Source organism: Rhincodon typus, chromosome 7, assembly GCF_021869965.1.
Source record: "Rhincodon typus isolate 14 chromosome 7, sRhiTyp1.1, whole genome shotgun sequence".
Lineage (NCBI taxonomy): Eukaryota > Metazoa > Chordata > Chondrichthyes > Orectolobiformes > Rhincodontidae > Rhincodon > Rhincodon typus.
Genome location: NC_063338.1, coordinates 97,830,293 through 97,841,859, shown reverse-complemented (window position 1 = coordinate 97,841,859; position 11,567 = coordinate 97,830,293). Strand labels below are relative to the sequence as shown.

The 11,567-nt window shown below is 46.9% G+C and overlaps 1 protein-coding gene across 1 annotated transcript in view; it reads right to left on the bottom strand.

The window, feature by feature from the left end:
* LOC109914004 (chondroitin sulfate synthase 2) overlaps positions 1-9,030 on the bottom strand; it is a 12,524-nt gene extending 3,494 nt beyond the window's left edge. Inside the window, exons 1-2 of the mRNA XM_020513571.2 lie at positions 8,467-9,030; positions 1,059-1,241 (exon numbers count right to left, since the gene is read on the bottom strand). Of these exons, the coding sequence (XP_020369160.2) occupies positions 1,059-1,241; positions 8,467-8,859 (576 nt within the window). The 5' untranslated portion in view covers positions 8,860-9,030. The remainder of the gene's footprint in view (positions 1-1,058; positions 1,242-8,466) is intronic.
* Between the last annotated feature and the right edge of the window lie 2,537 nt (positions 9,031-11,567).

Here is an 11,567-nt window from a genome sequence, read left to right as displayed (position 1 = left end):
GTGTGCGCCTGTATCTCAGTGTGTGCGCCTGTATCTCAGTGTGTGCGTCTGTATCTCAGTGTGTGCTTCTGGCTGATGTTCTGTGGGAGTTGGATGCTCCCTGATGCACTGAGACAGTCACATTTTCTTTCTTTTGTTTATGGAAATCTCTCTTGTTGTCAGGAGCATCTCTCTCCCTGGAGATTTATAAACTCTCCAGGACTTCATTAAACTGTGAGTGTACATTCAGGAAAAAGCTGCACCTCTCGTTGGGGAACGGGGTGGCTGTGTTCCACTGAGAGGAAGGAATCCAGGTCCCAGCCAGTACTCTGCAGCCATTCGCTGAACTGATTTGTCAGGGCCTTGTGGTGGGCTGTGCAGCAAAGTGAGGATGGTGGCACAGTGGCAATGTCCTGGTTTAATAATCTAGGGCTCAGGCACACACAGTGTGGACCCAGGTTCAAATCCCAGATCAGTGACATGTGGGATTTAAATTTAGTTAATGAAAGGTCAGTCTCAGTGATGTTAATTGTTGTAAAAAATTCTTCTCTGGTGACTACTGGATGAGGAAGCCGATCAGAAACAATTACCAGTGGCACTGCTGGCTGTTGAGAAAATGCACACAGCTTACTCTTGATGATCAAGGGTTACGGGGAGAAAGCAGGAGAATGGGGTTGAGGAACTTATCAGCCATGATTGAATGGCAGAGCAGACTCGATGGGCCGAATGGTCTAATTTCTGCTCCTATGTCTTATTACTCACCTTGTATCACAGTATTTACTCATGAGTCAACAATCTCTCCTTGAGCACACAGTAGGCTTCCTCAAAAATCTGTGATTAAACTCTCTTCAAAACTCAACCACCACAGTTCCCCAGCATGAGAACCTTTCAGTACTAATGCTCCAATAGTGCAGCGCTCCCTCATTGTTTCTGCCTAATGTATGCTGAAGTGTTTAAGGTGGTCCTGTAACTCCCTGAATCAGTGGCTGTGAGCTCTCTCTCTCCCCCCTCCTCCTCTGTACTCTCTAACGTGGAGGTTACTTTGTGCTGTCAGGGTGAGACTGTTCTTGGGGCAGCACCTGGAGATCTTCAATCTCTCGGTAAGTTTTCTCCAGCTCCAGCTCAGTGTAACGTTTGTGTAGCCGATACATCTGGACAGGGTCCACGACCGGATGGACGGTGAAAGCATTCCGGAACTGTGGAGCCTCCTCCTTTTCCAGCTCGCTATTCTTCCCGAGTTCAAAGTATCGGTAGTGCAGAGTCTGAGGAGAGACACAGGGAAGTATTACAGAGCCTCAGGCTGACATTGTGCATATGCCACTCATTCACAAAGCCACTGGCTCTTCAAACCTCATGCTTATCCCCAAGGTTCACATCTAGAACAAGGGTCTGTAAATGATAGCAGCAGACCCAGAGTGAGGGTTATGTGAGCACCCCTTGCTGAGCTCCAAGAGCAGTTTCATCTCCCCAGCAAAAAAAACACAATCACACTCATCTGCTCAACTCAAATTATCCATCCCATTGAAGATCCCCTCATTGAGAACATGTCCCTCTCGTGACTCCTACACAGGAACAGCAGGAGGCCATTCAGCCCCTTCCTCAGGCCTGTTACACAGGAACAGCAGGAGGCCATTCAGCCCCTCCTCAAGCCTGTTACACAGGAACATGAGGACGTCATTCAGCCCCTTCCTTGGGCCTGTTACACAGGAAATGAGTAGGCCGTTCAGCCCCTCCTCAAGCCTGTTACACAGGAACAGGAGGAGGCCATTCAGCCCGTCTAGACAGCATGTGTAAGGTGCAGTCTTTCGATATTAAACATTTTGTATTTTTGCCTATATAGAGAAAGCATGGTCAGTTATGCTAAACTCCATCAAGCTGTCCCCAGTTCTGGGCCCTGAATTATTGGGAGGATGTTGAGGACAGGGACATCAGTGAATGTGGCCAGAGACACTGGGGTTATTCTCAGACAGGGTTAAGAGGGAGGTTTAATAAATTATTGATTAATAAGTGTAATAAATTATAAAAGGCTTTGAGAAAGAAAATGAGAAGAAGCTGCTTCCTGTGGTATAACTTCTCTGTGACCAGAGAAGAGAGAAAATTAATGAAAGGTCCTGAGGGGGAAATGACGAGACTGTTTTATTTGGCATAGCAAGTTGCTGTGATTTGGAACATTCTGTCTGAAAGGACACTGGAAGCAGATTCAACAGGAACTTTCAAAAGAGAATTGGAGAGAGATTTGAAAAAGAAATATTGACAGGGCTGTGGGAAAGAGCTGGTGGGGCGGTGGTGGGTGGCGTTACTGATAGCCTGGATCTCTCAAAGGGCTGGAACCCTCTCTGATCTGCGGGTCAGTCACTTGGAGCCTCTGCAGGGAGATGTGTCTGCTACAGGACCAGCTGGTTCACACCAAAACCCACTGCCTGCCACCCGAGCACACAGATTCACACCTTCGTGTCTGTGGGGAAGCCAGGATTCCCCACCTGGAAGGCCCCTCAGGTCTGCAATTCACTGGCCTGGCAACTCAAACGGTGCCAGGACTGAATGGAGGGAGACTGTGGAAATGCCGAGATCTGCGCGCAGTTCCAGTAGCCACACAGAATGAGATAGAACTCAAATAGCAAACCAGCCAAGGACCCAGCTAATCAGGATTTGCTTGGACCATTATCCAGAGAACAATCAGTTTCTGAAATACTCACCATAAGCTCCAAGGAACAAGAAGCAGCAAACACAATCAGAAAATCACAGAATGATTACAGTGTGATTTGGCCAATTGTGTCTGTACCAGCTTTCAAAGCATGTTAACTCAGAGCCAAAGTCCTGCATTCCCCTATATCCCGCACATTGTTTCTATCTAAAAAAAAACCCAATGCCCCAGCCGAACCTGCCTCCCCCACATTTCCAGGCACAGCATTTCAGACCCTAACTACTCACTGTGTGAAATAGTTTTTCCTGACATCATCCTCATATCAGTTACACATCACTTTAACCCTATGTCTCTCTCATTCCTGTTCCTTTACAAGTGGGAACAGTTTCTCCCCCTCTGCTCTGCCCAGCTCACTCATCATTCTGAAAACTTCTCTCTGATCTCCTCTCATCCTTCTTCTCTCCAAGGAGAACAGTCCTAGTTTTTACAGGCTATCACCCCTGGAACCATTCCTATAAATCGTGTCTGCACTCTCTCTAATACATTCACATCTTTCATATAATGTGGGGCTCACAACTGTACACAATACTCCAGCTGAGGTCTAACAAGGGTCTCGTACAAGTTCAGCATCACCTCCCTGTTCTTGTGCTCTATGCCCCAGTTAATAAAGCTCTCTCCCCCTATCCTGTCACCTTCAGTGATCTGTGCTCAGACACACCCAGGTCTCAAGTCCAGAATCTTGCGTGCTTCAGTTAAACCATCCTTCACTCTTCTAAACTCTAGTGGAAACAAACCCAGTCTGTTAGCATGCAGGAGGCAATCTGAAAGTTTGAAGATGACACTAAACTTGGACAAATTGTAAACTGTGAGAAGGACAGGACAATGTCCAAAAGGACATAGACATGTTGGTGGAGTGGGCGGATAGGATTCGAAGCAGAGAAGTGTGAATGAGATTTTTTTTGATACAAAGAACATGGAAAGCCAACATTAAATAAAGGGTGATATTGTAAACAGGGTGATATTGTAAACGGTGTGAGGGGTCGGAGGGAGCTGGGTGTGTCTTACAAACAGAAAACTGAAGATGCTGGGAATCTGACACAAATCCAGAGAATGCTGGAGAAACTCAGCAGGTCAAACAGCATCTGGAGAGAGACACGGTATTAACATCTGAGAAATGAAGAGCTTGGTTAGACCCCACCAGGAACACTCTACAGTTTTGATCTCCTTATCTCAGGAAAGAGATTATTGCCATTGAGAGAGTGCAGTGAGGGTTCCCCAGCCTCGTCGGGATTGTGGGACTATGCCACAAAGAGAGACCGGGCAAACTGGCCAGGAAGGATGTTTGGGAGATGGTTCGGGGAGGCTTCCTGGATTGATGGCTGGAATCAGCAAGCTGCTTTATGAGGAAAGGATGTTCACATCCAAATCATTTATATAAATGACAAAAAGCAGTGGAGCCAGCACCGATCCTTGTGGCAGACCGCTGGTCACAGGCCTCCAGTCTGAAAAGCAACCCTCCACCACCACCCTCTGTCTTCTACCTTTGAGCCAGTTCTGTATCTAAATGGCTAGTTCCCCTGGTATTCCATGTGATCTAACCTCGCTAACCAGTCTACCATGCAAAATCTTGCTGAACATTTTGCTGAAGTCCGTATAGACAACGTCTGCCACTCTGCCTTCAATCGTCTTCGTCACTTCGTCAAAAAACTCAGTTTAGTTACTGAGACATGGTTTCCCATGACCAAAGCCATGTTGACCATCCCTAATCAATCCTTGCCTTTCCAGTTTCTCTTATTGGTGATGGTCATAGCCTGGCATTTGTGTGGCGTGAATGTCACTAGCCACTTGTCAGCCTGAGCCTGGATATTGTCCAGATCTTGTTGCATGTGAACGTGGACTGCTTCAGTATCTGAGGAGTCATGAATGGAGCTGAACATTGTGCAATCATCGGCGAACATCCCCACTTCTGACCTTATGATGGAGGGAAGGTCATTGATGAAGCAGCTGAAGATGGTTGGGCCTAGGACACTACCCTGAGGAACTCCTGCAGAGATGTCCTGGAGCTGAGATGATTGACCTCCAACAAACACAACAATCTAGGGGGAGGTGCTGGCCTAGTGGTATGATCGCTGAACTGTTAATCCTGAAACCCCGGTAATGTTCTGGGACCTGAGTTCAGGCCCTGCCATGGCAGATGGTGGAATTTGAATTCAATAGAAATCTATTATTAGGAGTCTAATGATGACCATGAATCTATTGTCAATTATTGTGTAAAACCCATCTGGTTCACTAATGTCCTTCAGGGAAGGAAACAGCCATCCTTACCTGGTTTGGCCTACATGTGACTCCAGACCCACAGCAATGTGGTTGACTCTAAACTGCCCTTTGGGCAATTAGGGACGGACAATAGATATAGGCCTAGCCAGTGATACCCTCTTTCAATGTGTCAGGTATGACTCCACCCAGCGGAGAGTTTGTCCCCTGATACCCATTGATTCCAGTTTTGCTAGGGCTCCTTGATGCCACACTTGGTTAAATGCAGCCTTGATACCAAGGGCTGTCACTCTCACCTCACCTCTGGAATTCAGCTCTGTTGTCCAGGTTTGAACCGAGGCTGTAATGAGGTCAGGAGCTGGGTGGCCCTGGCAGAACCCAACCTGGGCGATACTGAGCAGGTTATTTCTGAGCAGGTGTTGCTTGATAGCGCTGTTACTGACACCTTCCATCACTTTACGGATGATCGAGAGGAGACTGATGGGGTGGTAATTGGCCGGGTTGAATTTGTCCTGCTTTTTGTGTACAGGACATACCTGGGCAATTTTCCACATTGTCGGGTAGATACCAGTGTTGTAACTGTACTGGAACAGCTTGGCCAGGGGAGCGGCAAGGTCTGGAGCACAAGTCTTCAGTACTATTGCTGGAATGTTGTCAGGGCCCGTAGCCTTTGCAGTATCCAGTGCCTGGGCTGGATAGCTGAATGTTGAAATTGGATTCTTTCCATTACACACTTGTAGATTAAGTACATCCGTGACAGGGGCCAATCAGAGCAGTGGGAAAATATAAAGCATTTTGGATTCCCTTGCTAGCTCCCTCCACAACTAATACCTCACCATAAATGGAGGGAATTAAAATGACATCCCACCCTGCTGCTGTAAAAGAAATAACATAATGACAAACTACGTGCTGAGGGCATGGGAAAGACCTTCTGCCAACTTGTTTAGTTGTGCTATTTTAATCAATCTTTGTCTCAACCCTAACACACCTTACTTTCTAATATGAACACGTGAAATTATATCAACTCTGTCTGATCCTGTCGATGCAATTTTGAAAATCTATGCCAGCACTATAATTACATGAAACAAATTTTTCTTGTTTTCTTTTGCTCTCTGAAAATTTAAAACAAATGGAAAATTTTGAACATTTAGTGAAATTCCTGCATCAATCTGTAATCGGTGAGTACTTTTTTAAATTCCTAAAATAAAATTTATGGGAGGAAAAAACTCAGCAGGTCTGGCAGTGTCTGTGCACAGAGAGAGGGACTGAGAGAGAGAGATGGACTGAGACAGAGAGAGAGAGTGTGAGAGAGTGAGTGAGAGAGAGAGTGTGAGAGAGTATGAGTGAGAGTGAGAGAGTGTGAGAGAGTGAGACAGAGTGTGAGATTGAGAGTGAGAGAGTGTGTGTGAGAACGAGAGTGAGAGTGTGTGAGAATGAGAGAGACAAGTTGAGAGAGAAAGTGAGAGAGAGAGAGAGACAGTGAGAGAGAGTAAGATAGAGAGTGAGAGAGTGAGAGAGAGTGTGTGAGAATGAGAGACAGGTTGAGAGTGAGAGAGAGACAGTGAGAGAGAGTGAAATAGAGAAAGAGTGAGAGAGTGTAAGAGAGAGATTGGGAGAGAGAGAGTGAGAAAAAGAGTCATACTGGACTCGAGGTCTAGGTGTTTATGCGCACAGATCAATGAGTTCCACAGAGTCACCACCCTCTGACTAAAGAAATTCCACCTTATCTCAGTTCAAAAAGGTTGACTCTTCACTCCGAGGCTGTGCCCTTGGGTCCTGGTCTCTCCTACCTGCGGAAACATCTTCTCCGTGCCCACTCTGTCCAGGCATCTCAGTATTGCTATTATTATTCTGGTATGAACCGTATGCCCCCTTTTTCCTCCTGTATTTCTCATCATCCGGGGTACGCTAGCTGAAGATACCCTGTCTTTACTTCTGATGCTGAGGACACACAGCTTTCAGAATGATCAACATGTAGATCATCTCAATGGGATTGGGGAGAAATCCCAAATTCCCAACTACCAACAGATTTAAGAACAGCTTCTTCCCTGCTGTTATCAGATTTATGAACGGGCCTCTGGTCTCCACCTACTTCAGGAAGACCACTGTCATCCTGGTGCCAAAGAAACATCAGGCAACGTGCCTCAATGACCACCACCCAGTGGCTCGGGCCTTCAGCAGAATGAAGTGTTACCGACGCAACAGGTCCACAGCTAACACCAATTCCCTGGTCCTACACTCATCCCTGGAACATCTGGATAACAAGGATGCCTACATCAGGCTCCTACTTATTAACTGCAGCTCTGCCTTCATCCATAATTCCAAACAATTTCATCTCCAAACTCTGAGACCTAGGCTCCCCCTCTGTAACTGGATCCTCGACTTGCTGACCCAGAGACCACAATCAGTGAGGATAGGCAACAACACCTCCCCCACAATAATCCTCAACGCTGGTGCCCTACAAAGCTGTATACTCCGCCCCTTACGATACTCCTTATACACGCACCACTGTGGGGCCAAATTCTGCTCTAACTCCATTTACAAGTTTGCTGATGACACCACCGTAGTGGGTCAGATCTGAAACAATGACGAGACAGAATACAGGAAAGAGATAGAGTGTTTAGCAGCATGTTGTAAAGACATCAATCTCGCCCTCAGTGTCAGCGAAATGAAGGAGCTGGTCATTGACTTTCGGAAGCAGAGTGGAGGACATGCCCCTGTCTGTATCAGTGGTGCTGAGGGGGAGGTGGTGGAGAGCGTCAGGTTCCTGGCAGTAAATATCACCAACAATCTGTCCTGGTCCATCCACATCAACACGATGGTCAGGAAAGCACTGCAACGCCTCTACTTCCTCAGGGGGCTAAGGCTGTTCAGCATGTCCACAATGACTCTCAGTAATTTTTATAGATGCACCACAGAGAGCATCCTATCTGGATGTATCACAGTTTGGAATGGTAACTGCTCTGCCCAAGACCAAAAGAAACTAGAAAGAGTCATGAAAACCAGCCTTCTATCCACTGATTGTGCCTACACTTCCCACTGCCTCAGGAAAGTCAACATAATCAAAGACCCCTCTTACCCTGGTTATACTCTCTTCCACCTTCTTCCGTCAGGCAGGAGATACAAAAGTTTGAAAACATGTACCAATGGATTCAAAAACAGCCTCTTCCCTGCTCTTATCAGACTTTTCACCAGACCTCTCAAATGTTAATCCTGATCTCTCTCTCTGCACCTTCTCTGCGTCTGGAACACTGTATTCTGCACTCTGTTCTGCTATCATAATGCACTTTGTGTGGTACAATCTGCCTGTACAGCACGTAAAACAACACTTTTCACTGTATACCGGTACATGTGGCAACAATAAATCAATCAAACATGTATTAGAGTTGATCTTTCTCTGTACCTTCTCTGCACGGTAATACTATATTCAGCACTCTCTTCTATTACCCTGATGTTCTTATGTAAGGAATGCTTTGTCTGATTAGCACACATAACAATACTTTTCACTGTATCTCGGTACATGTGACAATAAATCGGTAGGTGTTTAATTCAGTAGTGACTGCACCCACCTCATACTCACTGACACAACTGACTGACACATAATCAATGATGCATCGACCCAGCCACTCGTCAGGCCTGGAGCTGAGGATGTCATTCCGACAGGTTTCCAAATGCGGTTGCAATTTGATGAGGAGACTGCGGGACAGCAGGAACCCAAATCCACCGTGACAATACCGACCATCTACATCACCACCAATAAACTCCTGGGGACGGCCCATGTACAGGTCAGTGTTGATGCTGAGGTGGTTCACTAGACGTTTGATGCGATCACTCTCAGTGTAGGAATCATCCTGGATGAGGAAGAACCAGTCGTACTCACTGCTGAAATGCTCAAAGATATACTTTACTGTCTGGTACATGTTCCAGATCGGCCGCTCGTCACCGTGGGTTACAATGTACATTCCGTGCGGAATCTTCCGGCTCCTGGAGCCGGTGAAGTATAGGACCTTGTCAATGTGGTGACCAATTGTGCGGTTCACAGCGACAGCCAGAGTGTTGAGAGTAGTTTTTGATGTGAGAACTCCGACAAACAAACGCTCCCGAATACCCAGCTCAGTGCTGATGTAACGCGATCTAAAATAAAACAAACAGGAATTCAAGCAACAACAACCTCAATTCATATAGCACCTGGAATGAAAGTCCAAGAAGCTTTACAGTTAAATACAGGAGCAGGAATAGGCCATTCAGCCCTTCGTTATTCAATATGATCATGGGTAATCATCCACCTCAGTCCCCTGTTCCCACTTCTCCCCACATCCTTTGATACCTTTAGCCCGAAGAACTATATCCAACTCCTTTTTGAAAACATTCAATGTTTTGGCCTCAACCACTTTCTGTGGCAGAGAATTCCACAGGCTCTCTGGGTGAAGACATTTCTCCTCATCTCAGTCCTAACTGGCTGCCCTCGAATCCTTAGACTATGACCCCTGGTTCCGGACTCCCCCGCCATCAGGAACATCCTTCCTGTGTTTACTCTGTCTAGTCCTGTTAGAATTTTACAGGTGTCTATGAGATGCCCCCTCACTCGTCCAAACTTCAGTAAATACAATCCTAACCAACTCAGTCTCTCCTCATACATCAATCCGACCATCCCAGGAATCAATTTGGCAAACCTTTGCTGCGCTCCCTTGACAGTAAGAACATCCTTCCTCAGATAGGGAGACCAAAACCGCACACAATATTCCAGGTGTGTTCTCACAAGGCCCTGTATAATTGCAGCAAGAGACTCCTACTCCTGTACTTCAATCCTCTCACTGTGAAGGCTAACGTATAGTTTATTTTCTTCACCACCTGCTGCATTAGAACATTATAAAACAGAATCTGACACTGCGACTCATACAGAGATATTAGTGCAGGTGACGTAAAGCTTTCTCAGAGAGACAGAGTTTAGGATGTGATGTCAATCAGGAAATAGATGGAGAGATGGAGATGGTGAGAGATGGAGAGCAGTGTGGCCAATCCAGCTGAAGGTACAGCCGCTAGGGGAATTGGGGAATAGACAGGAAGAGAGAGGACAGCAGAGATCTCCCTGGTTGTGAAGCAAGGGGAGGTGTTAGAGATTGGGAGGGATTCCATTACAAAGGCAGGGAATTTAGAATCAAACCATTCCTTCACTGGTACTGACTGTGAGCCAGCATGCACCAGAGCGATGGGGAAATGAGACTTGCTGCAAATTAACAGGCAGGTGCCAGAGATTTGGATAATTTGGATTACAGCGAGTAACTCTGAATCAAGCCAGGAACTGCATTGGGATGGTCTCAAGGTAATGAAGGCAGTGATGAGGGTTGGCATGGTGGCTCAGTGGTTAGCACTGCTGCCTCACAGCACCAGGGACCCGGGTTCAATTCCACCGTCTGTGTGGAGTTTTCACATTCTCCCCGTGTCTGCGTGGGTTTCCTCCGGGTGCTCTGGTTTCCTCCCACAGTCCAAAGGTGTGCAGGTTAGGGTGGATTGGCCATGCTAAATTGCCCGTAGTGTTCAGGGAGGTGTAGATTACGTGGGCTGGCCATGGGAAAAGTGGGGTTATGGGGATAGAGTTGGGGGACTGGGTCTGGGTCAGGTAAGGATAAACTTTGGAGGTTTGGAGCAGACGTGATGGGCTGAATGGCCTCCTTCTGCAGTGTAGAGATTCTATGTAGGATCCAGCAGCTGAACAATGTTACGCAGGTGGGAATGGGTGGCCTCAGTGCTGGGTGTGTCTGAGTTCAGAGGCAGTGAGGTGTGAATAGACTGACTTAACTTGAGATTCCCTCAGAGGGAGAGGGACAGATTGGAGGCTGGGTAAGACAGTGTGGAATAAACACAGAAAATGCTGGAGAAACTCAGCAGTTCAGGCAGTATCGGTACACAGAGAGAGTTTCTCCCCATCAAACACTCCCAGGATAGAACGGGGTTAGATACAGAATAAATCTCCATCTTCACTGCCCCTCAAACAGTCTCAGAGAATTGGCTGAGGGGGGAAGGTGTTGTGGATGCACATATATTGGTAAAGGGAGATCTAATGATTTGATATAAACTAGTGGTGTGTGTTGATTCAGGATGTGAACAGGAATTACTTATTGAAGCCTGGCATTATGCCCTGGCAGCAGGGGGATAGAAACATTGGCAGCTGCAACAACCCTGATAACATCAGCAACAACTAATTATGTCCCATCATGCTCATGGCCAACCATTGCCTGAATCCAACCTCAGAGAAATATGTCCAAAACCATCAGGCAAACCCTCCTGGAACACCAGGATAATGGACAGGCAGGGCAGAGAGGGTACAGAGAACAGGCAGTCGCATCTGTGGTAAAGAGGCATTGACTGTAAGGTTTATATGTGTGCCAAGGGCAACGGTATCGCTGTGTAACAGGCTGGGAGGAGTGTGCAGTGAGTCAGTATAGCTGTGTAACAGACTGGGAGGAGTGTGCAGTGGGTCAGTATCACTGTGTAACAGGCTGGGAGGAGTGTGCAGTGGATCAGTATCACTGTGCAACAGGCTGGGAGGAGTGAGCAGTGGATCAGTATAGCTGTGTAACAGACTGGGAGGAGTGTGCAGTGGGTCAGTATTACTGTGTAATAGGCTGGGAGGAGTGTGCAGTGAGTCAGTATCACTGTGTAACAGGCT